This window comes from Peromyscus californicus, unplaced genomic scaffold (genome assembly GCF_007827085.1).
Source record: "Peromyscus californicus insignis strain IS unplaced genomic scaffold, ASM782708v3 Scaffold_3__1_contigs__length_106647218, whole genome shotgun sequence".
Taxonomy (NCBI): domain Eukaryota; kingdom Metazoa; phylum Chordata; class Mammalia; order Rodentia; family Cricetidae; genus Peromyscus; species Peromyscus californicus.
This window is the reverse complement of record NW_026294551.1, coordinates 47436872-47452384: the sequence shown is the minus strand read 5'-3', so window position 1 is coordinate 47452384 and position 15513 is coordinate 47436872. Positions and strand designations below refer to the sequence as shown.

Genomic DNA, 15513 nt, shown 5'->3' with positions numbered 1-15513 from the left:
CATAATATCCTATCATGTGAATGTATAGCTGGTCAGTAGTGTCTGTGGGCATTGCATCCATGAATTTTATAAACTACAGATCAGAAATATTTGGGAGACACACTGAACTTGGTGACGCACGCCTTTAATCCCAGCACTTAAGATGCAGAGGCAGTTGGATCTTTGTGCATTTGAGGTCAGCCTGGTCTATATAAGAAATTCACATTGTAGCAGGGGGGTAGAATCATCTCTGGTTCAGTTTTAGAAAGAAAGGAAAGATTGGAGCCTCTGTAGAGATACTTTCTATTCTAGAACACATTCTGGGATTCCTTCTGAGTAGCATGGACCCAGCTTTCCAAGATTCTGAGGTCTGAGGGACTATCTAGAGATAGCTCCCCTCAACTCTCTCCCTCTTCCTCCTTCCTTCCCCAGGAAGGGTCTCAGCCTGTAGCTCAGCAGCCTAGAACTTGCTGTATAGCCCCAGTTAGCCTTAAACTTGTAGCAGCCCTCTTGTGTGAGGTTACAGGTGTGACTCATGACCCCTGGCTTAGGAGTAGATTTCTTAGATTATGCTGGCACTGATTCACATGCCAGGGAACCCTGAATGTCCACTGACCTCCAAGGTCAGTGTTCTTTCCTCCTGCTAGCTTTCCATTGTGGGCACAGGCTGTCTGGCTCTGGTCCTGCCGGCCTCTGCTCACCGGTATTGCTTCCCTGGCTGTTTTCTCTTTATTCTCTAGATTGTATCTGATAAGCATGTAATCCTTATGTGACCCAGGTGTGTCCTTATCTTGTGGACTTTGGGAGTAACCGAAGTCATTGCCCACTCCAGTCTTCCCATGGCCCTATATAAGTTCAAGGACCTTTTATCAGGAGATACACAATCAATGGTGGTCCGTAGGCTATGGACAGTTTCATTGTTGTAGCTGAAAATGCAAGTTTTACTACTCTATATGCACTGGACAGGAAACTGTTACATGCTTAGAATTAGGGGTGTGTGTGTGTGTGTGTGTGTGTGTGTGTGTGTGTGTGTGTGTGTGTGTGTGTGTTTGAAAGGCGGTCTTAAGTAGCCCCGGCTGGTCTTAGAAGAGTTTGGGACTGGCCTTGAACTCCTCCTGATCCTCCTTGCTTCATACCTTCCAAGTACTTGGATAATAGGCCTGTAGCACCATGCTGAGCTTTGATTCATGATTTTAAAAAGCAGTGTACAAGAGCCAGGTATGGTGGCACAATCCTAGCACCTGGGAGACAGACAGCTGGATTTCTGCAAGTTTAAGACCAGCCTGGTCTATGTAGAAAGACTCTGTTTTAACCCCAGTCCCTTCACATCCCCATCCCTACCCTGTAAACCACCCCCGAAAGTCCAGATCAAGTTTAGGGGTGTAGTTAACTGGTAAAGTGCTTACTCTAGCCCAAGGCACTGGATCTGATCCAGCACAGTAAATTAAGAAGGAAAAAAAAAGTGGAGTATGGCAGGGTGTGTCTGGCACAGGGACAAAGGTGACTTTCCTTGATGTCTGATAGTCGTGTTGAGCATACGCTGTAAGAATCTTAGTCAGCTTGAGGCAGACGTAGCCTGGGTTTCTGGGTACATAGCTTGTGCTAACTGAGGGATGCCATTGTCCACTCTGTAACACTTGGGAGAATGTGCTGCATCTGGCATGGCAGTTTCCTACACAGTAACGTTAGTTCACACATCCATCCTTGACAAACGAAAGAATAACTCCTCCATGAAGAGAAGTGGGGGTGGGGGAGGTACTTTCTTAGTAGTGCCACTTCCTAGTGGGATCCACTCGTTACGGATGAACACGCCGACTCCTAGACCTGTTCATCTGGGTACCTCCTCTTTTAAAATACGAGATAGAACAGATGAGGGGGTCCTTCTGATCCTCCCTGGAGGCCAGCGGGACAGAGAATACGAGCGCCAGCATTTTAGTTTGTCCTCAGTACGTCTAAGTTTGAGGAGAAGTGGAAAAAGGAGTGTGGAGTCACCCCACCCCCTGCCTTTGGGATGGCTCCAGCCTTATTCTGGGAGCAGTGAAAACGGATTTAGTGTGCTCCATCGTCATCAAGTTCTCTTACTTTATTTCCATCTCTTCTCCTGAAGCCCATAGGTCAGGCTGTAAATGAAAATGGGAAGAGGAGAAATATGTTCCCCTTGTCTTCTCCCTCAGTAGCAGACGGTACCACTAAGTCAGGCTTTTAAAATATCACATTAAGAAACTGGACATAGTAGTAAATATTTGTAACTCAGCATTCAGGAAGATGAGTCAGGAGGATCACAACTTCAAGGCTAGCCTGGGGTACATAGCAAGACCCTGTCTCAAAAAATCCCTCTAACATAAGATGCATTATTAGTCTTATTGGGAAAACCCCATTTTCCTTTGTAGTTGATTTGGATACAGAGACATTTGGGAAGGAAGGGAGATTGGATAGGATTAGAGGGAAGTTAGTCAGCTGAGTTGATACTAAAGGCTGAGAGCAGGGTCCTCACCCTCCTGGGTTTAGAAACCCAATTTTTTCAGAATTTGGTGGATCTGTTTCTCAATGGCTCATATACTAACATATAAAAACCTCAAACATCAGACTCTGCAGTGGTAGTGAAATACAGAGTTATGGGTCAAACTGGACACTATTTGCTGATCAGGACGTTCTTTCCTTGGGAATCTTCCACATAGAAATGAAATTAAAGTAGGAAAACACAGTGTGATGGTGCAGTCAGTCAGCTTAGTCAAGGGAGCAGATTCTTGTGTCCTACCGAGGCCAGATTGGAGAGGGTGTCTTAGAGAATGTGGAGTCCAAATATGGTAGCTGGTAGGAGAAGCTTAATGCCCAGGGTCATCACACCAGGTCAGCCTGAAGCTACTGTCTCTGTGACAACACGAGAGTCTCTGCCAGACTGGTGTCTTTGGATGCATATTTGTACCCATTATTTCTGTTGTCCCCAGTGACTTTCTCAAGGTGCTAATAGAGGAGTTGCCAGTTTAATCCTAATCTGGTACTTCCAGTGTCTTTGGTTGGGCTCGGGAAAATTCCTGACAATCTGGGCTGTTTGTGCACAAGGTAATTTATAGCCCTTATGCTGTCAGCTTCCCAATTCCATGGCACGAGTGTTAGTTTTACCTTTTTGTTTGTTTTTGGGGTGATGGAGTTTGTTGGCCCTCTGTATACTCCAAAAACAGCAGTATGCATTACCAGAAACTGGGATCGCACACAGGGTAGGGTACAAAATGAACTGAGCTGCTGTCGGGAGGAGAGCTGGGCTCTTCCCCAGTGACATGGAAGCTGCAGTCATTTTCTCTGATAAATAATTGACCTGTGCTTTCCGAGGGATCCCATTACAGTGGCAGGAGCATAGAGCATTCGAGGTTTGGTTACAGTGTGAGGAAGGAGGCCACCATCAAAAAGACAGCCTGGCTTGGAAGACCCTGCTCTGTGTCCCCCGGGAGTGGGGACACCCAAGTGATTCTCTCATGGGAGATTGATTGGGCCTCAGGGTGTCAGCTGATCAGAGACCACCCTTTTCTTGTTCTATCAGAGAGAATCCGAAGAAGCCCATATAGGCGTCATCTTAATTAAATCCCAGATTTGGTCCCTTGGGACTTGGAATGAATTTGGGGGAAGGAGGGGTTGATGCACTGAGGCTTTCCTAATGCAAGCTGGGGCTAGAGGTCAGTATGGAGGAAGCCATGGGGAGTGGAGAAGTCTTTGCTCTTCATAGTCTCTTCATTAATCTTCTTTCTTTCTTTTTTCCATGTCCTTGCCTCGGAGCAGTTATTACAGTAAGTATTTCTGGCAGGGGTTGGGGTAGGAGGATTGGAGTTCTAGATGATATGTAAGAAAAGGAGAAATAAAGGTATACCTGCACTAGACGTTCTGGCTGTTCTCTCGTTCCCCTCCGGTGATGCTGGGGGTGTCGAGGCTCAAGCGTTTCAGTCCTAATGAGGATCTTGCCAGTCAAAGCTTTAACTGCATTGACTCATGGTGTCTTTACCAGGTCAGACCTGACTCTGAGTCTCTGAGGTACAGAATGAATTGAGGCTCTCCATTGTTCCCTACGGTCATGCCTACCCAGGGCTGTACAGACGTCTCAGTTCAGCCAGCCTGAACGTGACATTCCTGTCCCATTTGGGCATCTGCTGACTCCAGTGAACACTGACCACTGGCAACATTGTGACATCACCAAGCTTGTTCTTCCAGAACCAGCCCCTTATCCCCCAAGCTCTCACTCTTCAGCACAATCTGCCAATGCTTGTCCCTGCTGCAGAACTAATCCCTGCCAGGGACAAGGGGCTCTTTTCCTCCTTCATGTAGCTCCTTTAATTAAATGTTTTTTAAACAGGTGTTACAGTTTTTGAAAAGCACCAAGGGAGGGGAAAAAATCTGTGTAGAGGGCTGGCCTCAACAAAGGGCTTGATGTAGAGAAAGGGGCCAGCGTGAAGACTTTCCTCAGCCAGAGACTTTGTGGGCTGCTGGGTACATTTGCATTCTGTTCATGAAGTAGTATGGAAGACTGGTTAAATACTGAATTCTAAACTCAGACAAGGAGGGGCTTTGGGCCTCACTGTGTGATAGCTCTGTGGCCTCAGCCAAGTCATCTAAGATTTCGAACTCCATTTTCTTCCTCTGTAAACTTGGGGTGCTCATCTATGTGAGGCAGACCTAGTTCTGGGACCACCCAGGACTTCAGGCTGTGTGACCCTCCAGCTCCGACCTTAGGTATTTGTTCCCTCTTCCAGAATGAGTACATGAAAGAAGACTTTCTGATTAAAATTGAAACCTGGCACAAGCCGGATCTTGGCACCCAGGAGAATGTAAGTATCACCTCTCGAGCCCCAGGGCTCCAGGCCTTGGCAGATCTCTCTGCCCTGGAACCTCTGCCTCCTGCCTCGGGGTCCTCTCTGTGCTTCTCTTCTGCCTGGCTAGGAAGGCTTCTCCAGACTGCCCTACAGTGCGGTTTCCTGTCATTGATTTGCAAAATGTCATCTCTAAGATTCTTTGCTGGGCTTTCCTGTAGAGCTGGGATTGGTCTAAAATGCAGTTTCTGATACCCAGGAACGATGTCTTTAAAACATCATAATTGTGCCAGCACTTTAATCCCAGCACTCAGGAGGCATAGGCCAGCCTGCTCTACAAAGCAAGTTCCAGGACAGCCAGGGCTGTTACAGAGAGAAACCCTGTCTCGAAAAGCCAAATAAATAAATAAATTATAATTGCATTACTTCTCCAAATTTAAAGTATATTCCGGCTCTTTTCAACTTACAATTCTACACCTAGGCATGTGTGAGACTATTTTTTCACATGTGAAATAACATATACAAGGAGATTCAGCACAAATCCAAAACAATGAAAGACCCTATCAGTGGGACACCAATAAATTGTGCAGCCAAACAGTGACATACTATGCAACCATTAGAAAGCTGAGGGAAGCCAGGCAGTGGTGGCGCATGCCTTTAATATCGGCACTCGGGAGGCAGAGGCAGGCATAGCTATGTGAGTTCAAGGCCAGCCTGGTCTACAGAGTAAGTTCCATGACAGCCAGGGCTACACAGAGAAACCCTCGCAAGGCATGATGGCACATGCCTTTAATTCTAGCACACAGGAAGCAGAGGTAGGCAGCTCTCTGAATTTGAGGCCAGCCTGGTCCTCAGAGAGATTTCCAGGACAGTCAGGGCTTACATGGTTTTGGTCTCATGTCTCAATAGCAAACAAACAGACAAACCCATCTCTCCACTAACTGAGGAGCTATTGGCATTTGATTGCTACTGAGAAAGTGAGAGCATGTTGTTAGTCAGGGTTCTCTAGAGGAACAGGACTGACAGAATCGAGAGAGGGGAAAAAAAGGGGAGGGAGTTTATTAGACGGACTTACAGGCCGGGGCCCAGCCAGTCCAATAATGGCTGTTTACCAAACAAAGATCTAAGCATCCAGGAGTTGTTCAATCCACAAGGCTGGATGACTTAGCTGGTCGTCAGTATCCATCGGAATCCTGAAGAAGTAGGCTCTAATGCCGGTGAAGGAGTAGACTTTCACTCTAATTGCCAGTGAGAAAGAGGGCACACAGGCAATGAGCGAGTGCTTCCTTCTTCATGTCCTTTGGATAGGCTGCCGTCGAAGGTGTGGTCCAGATTAAAGGAGGACCTGCCCACTTCAGATGATTTAATTAAAGAAAATCCCTCACAGGTGTACCCAGCCATTGGGGTTAGTTAATTCCAGATGTAATCAAGTTGACAACCAAGAATAGCCATCACATAGAGTCACTTTTCTCTTCTTTTTTTTTTTTTGAGACACCCCTGCCCGGCCCGTTTTCTTTAAAGATGTGACCCCCTGGTAGGTTGACCAGACAGTAGGGCGGGCAGGCCCCACTCCCAGTAGTAGTCCACAAACCGCACTGGATGAGGAAAGAAGAAGAAATAATCTCAAAGTTGGGTGGGAGGATGCAAAGGGTGGTAATAGGAGTTAGGGATGAGTATGTTAAAAAATTGGAAAAAGAAATTAAAAAAGCCGGGCGGCGGTGGCACACACCTTTAGTCCTAGCACTCGGGGGAGGCAGAGCCAGGCGGATCTCTGAGTTCGAGGCCAGCCTGGTCTACAGATTGAGTTCCAGGACAGCCAGGGCTACAGAGTGAGACCTTGTCTGAAAAGAAGAAAGAAAAGATGAGCTACGGGGCTGCAGAGATGGCTCTGTGGTTAAGAGCTCTTTTTTTAAATTTTATTTTATTTTATGTTCATTAGTGTTTTGCCATGGGTTTTGAGTCCCCTGGAACTTGCATTACATACAGTTTTGAGCTGCCGTGTGGGTGCTGGGAACTGAACTCAGGTCCTCTGGAAGAGCATTCAGTGCTCTTAACCACTGAGCTATCTCTCCAGCCCCTGGTTAAGAGCTCTTACTGTTTTTCCACAGGACCTGAGTTCAGTTCAAAGTACCCATACTGGGTAGCTTACAACATCTGTGTCTCCAGCTGAGGGATCCAACACCCTCTTGTAGCCCCTGACGGCTCCCACACACACCCACATTGCAGACACACAGACACACACATACATATGAATAAAAATGAAATAAAGCTAAGAAGAGCATCTATGAACCCATGTATGTATTTATATGCTATTGTTAGTAGTAAAGAAAACTCTGCACGCAGACTGTACTGTCTGCTGCTAGAGTTGAGGTTGGGTCAGGGATGAGCTAAAGGAAACGTCGTTCTTTTTTTTTTTTTCTTCATTTTTTGAGACAGGGTTTCTCTGTGTAGTTTTGGTGCCTGTCCTGGATCTTGCTCTGTAGACCAGGCTGGCCTCGAACTCACAGAGATCCGCCTGGCTCTTCCTCCCAAGTGCTGGGATTAAAGGCGTGCGCCACCGCCACCCAGCCGGAAATGTTATTCTTTATTGTAACCTTTTGTACATTGAATTTGTGAAAAGGCAGCAAATCCAGGGGTATTGAGTCCTCTCCCAGGGTACAGTGGGAACAGTGCAGATATTTGGTGGAGCCTGCTGAAGTGAACTGAGTCTAAAGACAGATCCTGATGCTGTCCAATCTCTGGCACATTTGAGTAACTCTGTACCAACTGTAAGCTCAAGTAGTGCTTATCTGAAATGCTTTCAGACTTTAGATTTTTAGGATGTATGCAAGTAACAAGATATATTGGGGAGGGACCCAAATATAAACAAATCATTTGTGTTTTATATATACTTTATATACACAGTTTGAAGGTATTTTACATGACACTTTAGCCTGCTTACATTTAACCATAGCCCACCATGAGATCAGGTGTGAAATTTTCTATTTGTGGCCTCATGGCAGCTCACTATGCCATGTTTCAGATTTGGGATCGTTTTGGATTTTCAGATTGTAGATGTTTAACCCTTGAATAATTCTTTACTAGTAGGAATATCCCACCAGTGGCGTGGGAAGATCTGTTTCTAGCTGTCCCTGTTTCAGGTAAGGATGCTTGTCTCTAACAGAAGTGCACGTGCATGACAAGTGGTCTCCCGTTTTCTTGCAGGTGCATAAACTGGAGCCTGAGACATGGAAACATGTGGAAGCTATATATATAGACATTGCTGATCGAAGCCAAGTACTTAGCAAGGTAGGGGCTCCCTAAAAGACTTCGGGGTGCAGAAGTGACTGGTAAATGTGAAAGGACCAGGGAACGTTAGTTACCCAGCTTGGCTCAGAAGGCGTTCTCTCTGGTGTGCATCGTTTGTTTTATTGTTGTTATTGTTTCTATGGTACTGCTGGCTAAGCCCAGGGCCTGCCACGTGCCAGACAAGCACTCTGCCACTGAACTGCATGCCCAGCACTCTTGTTATTGTTTGTTTTCCTTTTTGAGGCAGGGTCTCGCTGTGTTGTCCAGGCTGGCCTAGAACTCACAGAGATCCACCTGCCTCTGCCGCCCAAGTACTGGGATTAAAGTTGTGCACCACCATACCTGGTAACAGTTTTATTTATTTATTTATTTGTTCTGTTAGTTTTTAGTTTGTCAAGACAGGGTCTCTGTGTAGCTCTGACTGGCCTGGAACTCATGCTGTAGACCAGGCTGGCCTGGAACTCACAGAGATCCACCCGCTTCTGCCTCCTGAGTGCTGGGATTAAAGGTATGCACCACTGGACTGCCCAGGTAACACTGGGTCTCACTAAGTTTCCTGACATGGCTATTTCTAAAGTCAGTGTTAAGAGTTCTCTGGACCGGGGCTGGAGAGATGGCTCAGTGGTTAAGCACTGAGCTCTCTTCCAGAGGTCCTGAGTTCAATTCCCAGCAACCACATGGTGGCTCACAACCACTTGTAATGGGATCTGGTGCCCTCTTCTGGCCTGCAGGGACACATGTAGGCAGAATACTGTATACTAAGTAAATAAATAAATCTTAAAAAAAAAAAAGAGTTCTCTGGGCCAATGGGGCTGGAGAGATGACTCAGGGCTTAAGACCACTTACTGCTCTTGCAGAAGACCTGGATTTGCTGCCATGGGTACTACCCATGGTACACATACATGCCTGTAGGTAAAACTCTCATACACACACACACACACACACTTTTAAGTTTCTTGGGCCAGCAAGATGGTTCAGTGATTAAAGACACTTGCCATCAAGCCAGACAACCTGAGTTTGATCCCTGCTAGCTATGTGGTAGAAGGAAAGGACTCCCTCAAGCTGTCTCCTGACCTCCACGTGCACACACTCACACTCATGCTTGTATACACACCCATGATGGGGGGATCAGAGGACAACTTGATGGAATCAGTCTTTCCTTCTACCTTTGTGTGAACTCAAATTCAGGTCACCAGGCTTGTGTGGCAAGTACCTTTACATATTGAACCTTGTTTATTTATTATTATTGTATCTGCATAATATACACATGTGAGGTCAGATTATAGCTCTTGGAGTTGTTCTTTCACTGTGGGTTCTGGGGATCAGACTCAGGTCATCAGACTTGCTTGGCAAGAGCGTCTATCCACTGAGCCGTCTCTCTACCCAGGACTGAGATGTTTTCACTGGGGCATTCCCAAAAAGATGCATATCCAGGGTGATGGTACATGCCTAGAATCACATTATTCAGAAATCTGGAGCAAGATGATTAGGTGTTCTAGGGCAGCTTGGACGTATAGGGGGACTTTCAAAAAACAAAACAACCCTTTTTACTGAAATACAATATACATAGCAAAGTAAATACATCATAAATATATGGCCAGGTGAGTTTTCTCAAACTGAATATGTGAATATATTTCACAAATATTAGAGTAATAAGAACTATGTAATTTGAGTAACTTCCATCTCTATTGTGGGAGTGGAGGGAATAGTAAAAAACAATAAACCTGGTGGTATGGTACATGCCTTTTTATCCCAGCACTTGGTTAGAGGCAGAGGCAGGTGGATCTCTGTGAGTTTGGGGTCAGCCTGGTCTACATAGCTACTTACAGGACAACCAGGACTACATAAGGAGACTCTGTCTTTAAAAAACCAAACAAAGGTGGTAGCACATACCTTTAATCCCAGCACTCAGAAGGCAGAGGCAGGCAGATCTTTGAGTTTGAAGCCAGCCTGGTCTACAGAGCTATTTCTAGGGCAACCAAGGCTACCCTAGAACCAAACCAAACCCTGGCTTGAAAACAAAATAAAACAAACCCCACAAAATAATAATAAAAATAACAATAATAATGATGATGATGGTGTGTAAGGGGCTAGAAAGATGGCTTAGTGGTAAGAGCACATACTGCTCCTGCAGAGGACAGGAGTTGGCGTCCCAGCATGTACATTGGATGGCTCACTTACAGTCCCAGCTGTAGGACCTGATCTCTGAGGGCACCTGCACTCAACTGCACACACGCACACGCACACGCACACGCACACATGCACACGCGCGCGCGCACACACACACACACACACACACACACACATATATAATTTTTAAGATAGTAAAATCTTTAAAAAGTAATAATATAGGGGGCTGGAGAGATGGCTCAGAGGTTAAGAGCACTGACTGTTCTTCCAGAGGTACTGAGTTCAATTCCCAGCAACCACATGGTGGCTCACAACCATCTGTAATGAGATCTGGTGCCCTCTTCTGGCATGCAGGGACACATGCGGGCAGAACACTGTATACATAATAAATAAATATTTTTTAAAAAAGTAATGATATAGCCAGATGTGGTAGTATATACCTTTGATCTTAGCACTTGGGGAGTAGAGATAGGAGGATGAGGAGTGTAAGACCAGCCTTGGTTACATATTAAGTTCAAAACCAGCCTGGACTATACAAGACTCTGTCTCAACTGTGCTCCATCCCAAATAAATAAATAAATAAATAAATAAATAAATAAATAGTAATATTTTCCTAGTGTGTGATTTATGATCTTTATTGTTGTTGCGTAGATGCTGTAATGAACCCACATTAGACAGTAGAATAGGACAACTGAAAACGAAAGCCCGTGTACTGAACATAAAGGATGGCTTGTACCGTAACTGAGGGGAGGGCGGAGGCTGCTCCATGGGTACAGTTTGCAGTTAGGAGTAAGCTCTGCTTTGCTGTTGTACGGTAGAATGAATGTAGGGATGATGATGGAGTTGAAATATTTTGAATGTTGATAAAGAAACAATACATGTTTGAGTAGATATAATTAACCTAATCTACACATCCATACATTTAACCTGATCTACACATCCATACATTTAACCTGATCTACACATCCCAGAATGTATACATGTATCAAATGTTACACGGTACTGTAAAGATGGGTGCTTTTTTAATGTTTTTAATGTATCAATTAAAAATTTTCCAGGCAGTGGTGGCACACACCTTTAATCCCAGCACTCGGGAGGCAGAGGCAGGTGTATCTCTGTGAGTTTGAGGCCAGCTTGGGTCTACAATGTGAGTTTCAGGACAGGCTCCAAAAACTACACAGAGAAACCCTGTCTTGGAAAAAAATCCAAAAAAAAAACCCAGAATAAAACAAAACAAAAATTCATTTCAGCTGAATGTGGTAGTGCATGCCTTTAATTTAAGGAGATCTCTAAAAATATAAGGCCAGCCTCGTCTATGTATACAGTTCTAGAGCAACATTGGCTACATAATGAGACCCTGTCACAAATATATATGTGTGTGTGTATATATATATGTATATATTAAAAATCAATTTCCATTTAAAAGTAGATAAGTAAAGGGGCTGGAGAGATGGCTCAGTGGTTAACACACTTGTTCCCAGTTTCACATGGTGACTTAAAGTCTTCTGTAGCTCCAGTCTGAGGCGATTTGACCTCCTGTGGACAACAGGCCACATATGTGGTACACATATATTCATGCAGACAAACACTCATACATTTAAAAATCAAATAAATCTAAAGAAAATAGGTTCATGTCTATAATTCCTGTTCATCACTGGGAAGGGGCAGAACGAAGCTCAGCAGTTCAAGACCATCCTCAGCTGTGTAGAGAGTTTGAGGCCAGTCTGGATTACATTGGGTCCTGCCTCTAAAACAAAATCCAGAACTAGAGGCTGGGTGGTGGTGGTGGTGGTGGTGGTGGTGGTGGTGGTGGTGGTGGTGGTGGTGGTGGTAGTGGTGGTAGTGGTGGCACACACCTTTAATGCCAGCACTCAGGAGGCAGAGGCAGGGGGAACTCTGAGTTCGAGGCCAGCCTGGGCTACAGAACAAGTTCCAGGACAGCTAGAGCTGTCTCAAAAAAAAAAAAAAAAAATACAAACAAATAAACAAACAATCCAAACTAGATAGATGAACGGATAGATGGACAGATAACATTAAATGAAGCTGGCCTAGTAATATACAAGAGGGTACATTCTAAATGTTGAACACTTCCAGTAATTATTTTTTATTTTTAAATTTGTGTTTGATCATTTACTTACTTATTATTTACTTATTGTCTCTGTGTATTAAATACTGGCATCAATCTACCACGGCAGGCGTGTGGGAGTCAGAGGGCAACTTTTGGAGCCAGCTCCATCCCTTCCCTGAACGATCCCAGGATGCAACTTAGTCTGTTAGACCTGGTGACCAGCAAACACCTTCACCCACCACTCCGTCTTACCACTGCTTTGAAAACTTGGATTTTTATGAAGCAGAGTTAGAGTCATTACAAGAGATTTTAATGTAGATTTTTACTACAGGGACTAAGAGAAGAAAGTAATACCTACCTGAGTAAAGAGCTGTGGCCTTCTCAAAGAAGTGTCCACATCAGTATGGATGTTATTAAAACATACCAGGAGATTAAACTAGGAAGTTTTAAGAATGATGACTAGTTGTTCTCAGCTCTGGTTCCATGTTTTAGGATCATCTGAAGATATTTATTTATTTACTTACTTATTTTGAAACATTATCTCATGTAGCCCTGGTGTGCCTTGAATTCTCTATATAGCCTTTAGCTTGTGTCAAGTTAACATAAAACTATCCACAACACAGTTCTATATCTTGCCTATAACATTTCCCATACTGAAAGTAACTTCAAGAACTGCTATAGCTGGGCATGGTAGCAGAGGCAGGTGGATGTCTGTGTGTTCGAAGTCAGCTTGATCTAATTAGTTGGTGCAGGCCAGCCAGGGCTACATAGAGAGACCATGTGTCAAAGCAAACCAAAAAGAAGCGGTGTGAGATGCTCTCTGAGGATCAGTTTGCTCTTTCCTCATCCTCCCTCCCCTCCCTTTCTCTCTTCCAACCCCATTTCCACTGTTCTCAGGACTACAAGGCCGAAGAAGACCCAGCAAAATTTAAATCTGTCAAAACAGGACGGGGACCTTTGGGCCCAAATTGGAAGGTACAGTTTGCACCCTTACCACCAGGGGGCCAGGCATGCTGTGGGTGGGCCTCTCCTCAGGAAGGAGGGTGTGAGTGGGGTTCGGACAGCCTGGGGTCTTCCTCTCTAGTTCCCAGCCTGCCTCTGGGTATCTTTCTAATGCAGCAAGAACTTGTAAATCAGAAAGACTGCCCATATATGTGTGCGTACAAACTGGTCACCGTCAAGTTCAAGTGGTGGGGCTTGCAGAACAAAGTGGAGAACTTCATACACAAGGTACGTCTGCAGGGTGGCGCCTTCCCGCGTCTGTCTGTGTGGGGGAGAGCAGTTTGGCTCAGGAGCTGTGATCTGTTCCTTCAGTCGCTAGCACTGGAATCTTCGGTCCCTTCCTTCCCCTTGAGCGTATTGTCCTACAGTTTCAAGCTGTCACCTACAGGCACCACGTGTGACAGGGAAAGAAATCGAGGCGAGAGAAGGAAACAGGAAAGGACTTGCTGTGGTTGAACTACAAATAAAACTCACTTTCCTTTTTTGGGGCCAAAAGGCAAGAGGTACTGTGAGCCAAGAGGCTCAGTGTCCTGAATCACAGAACTGGATAGACCTAAACCTTTCAATTCTCACATGTTAGAATTACAGTCTGAACCACATCTCACAGCTGCTGGCGAGTCGTAACCCGGCCAGAGGCACCAGAGGCGTAGGAATTGCGGCAGTTGTTAGGGACCTTGGCTTGGCCAGATCCCATGAGCTGCCTGTCTTGGCGGTATTTGAGATAAGGGGCCTAACTGAGATGGACAGCCATCCTTACTGCAACACTTACCTGCCAGAAACAGGAAGGCAAAGGTCATTGACCTGGGTCTGATCCAGAGAAGGCAGCCAGCCATCACTCCTGCCCTCTACCCTGTTAAACTGTGGGTGTTAATAGATACCCCGGGTGAGAGGGATTGTAGCAGGGGCCTTCACCTCCTGAGTTCTGACTGCTTCCCTCTTTTTATAGCAAGAGAAGCGTCTGTTTACAAACTTTCACAGGCAGCTGTTCTGTTGGCTCGATAAATGGGTTGATCTGACTATGGATGACATTCGGAGGATGGAGGAAGAGACGAAGAGACAGCTGGATGAGGTGAGTGGGATGCCAGGGGACTCCTGAGTGGGACTGTTAAGGAGACTGGTGTTTGGACACATCTAAGGGCACCATTACCCTGTTGTTTGAAGGACAAATCTAACTCTTGTGGATAAGGTTACTGCTAGGCAGTATGGGAACTATAAGGAGAACAGCCTGTGCTCAGAAATACAGTGTGGCTGAGGTCTTGGCACAGCCACAGAGACAAATATGGTAGTCTGTGCCTGATGCCAGTGAGTAATACAGCCGCTGCAGTGATTCTTCAGTGTGGGGGATGGTGCTAGGCTGTGGAACTTGAGGTGACCCTGGGGTCAGGAAGGCTAGGCTGATCTGCCAATACCACCCCCCACCCCACCCCCTGCTACCTAGAGGGGATAGCTGCAGCACACACAGAAGCCAACTGTTCTGTGTGGTTGTGAGCTCTTTTTGCAGGTTGGAGGATTTTTGTCTTTGAGCTTGGCATGGATCCCAGGAAGAGGGCAGTCTGCTCTCTGGGAGCCTGAAGACCCGCACTCTTGCCTCATTTAAAGAAGCTTCCCCGAGGAGCCCCTTGGAGATGCTCAGTGTAAACCACCAGGCACTGAGTTTTGCACTTGTACATGTGCTGTCTTGCAGTGTGAGAAGGCATCATCAGCTAAAGCAGGGGACACCCTGAGTCCTAAGCAGTGCTGTGCTGAGACCTGTAGGTGACAGTGCTGTCTGACTTGGGCCACATGCCAGTGGAGTCCTTCTGCTCTCCTAAGGCAGGGAGCTCCCATTTCTTGTAGCTCCATCCGTTGCTCTTTGATTGGTGCATGTCCAGCGAGGATGTGATTTCCAGCGGCCTCACGCACTCTCTTGCCAGGCCTCAGCTGAGGGCCTGGTTCAGGTGCCTTGGTGCAGGGGACACAGATGTTCAGTACCTCACAGGGCAGGTCTAGGGTTGACCCTGGGCCCAGAAGCCCGCCTTTCTTCTAGAGCCCCCCAGGGAGCTGTTTTTACCTTCTGGGATGACATTCTTCCTGGGCTGACTCACTGGTAAGGTGTGCAAGTTCGTTCCTGCCGAAGGTGGATGCTCTGGTTATTCATTCAATCACATATACAGGCAAATGGCAGGAATTGGGGCACAGTCCTTGGTTCTTAGGTAAGGGTCCTCAGGAAGTTATAGACTGAAGTAACTGCTGATTCTCCCTGCGTGAGAA

General features: G+C 45.9%; 1 protein-coding gene across 1 annotated transcript in view; it reads left to right on the top strand.

The window, feature by feature from the left end:
- Nucleotides 1-15513, top strand: part of Pitpna (phosphatidylinositol transfer protein alpha) — a 43663-nt gene that overhangs the window by 17120 nt on the left and 11030 nt on the right. Inside the window, exons 5-10 of the mRNA XM_052756038.1 lie at nucleotides 3754-3761; nucleotides 4719-4793; nucleotides 7980-8063; nucleotides 13159-13236; nucleotides 13381-13491; nucleotides 14210-14332. Of these exons, the coding sequence (XP_052611998.1) occupies nucleotides 3754-3761; nucleotides 4719-4793; nucleotides 7980-8063; nucleotides 13159-13236; nucleotides 13381-13491; nucleotides 14210-14332 (479 nt within the window). The remainder of the gene's footprint in view (nucleotides 1-3753; nucleotides 3762-4718; nucleotides 4794-7979; nucleotides 8064-13158; nucleotides 13237-13380; nucleotides 13492-14209; nucleotides 14333-15513) is intronic.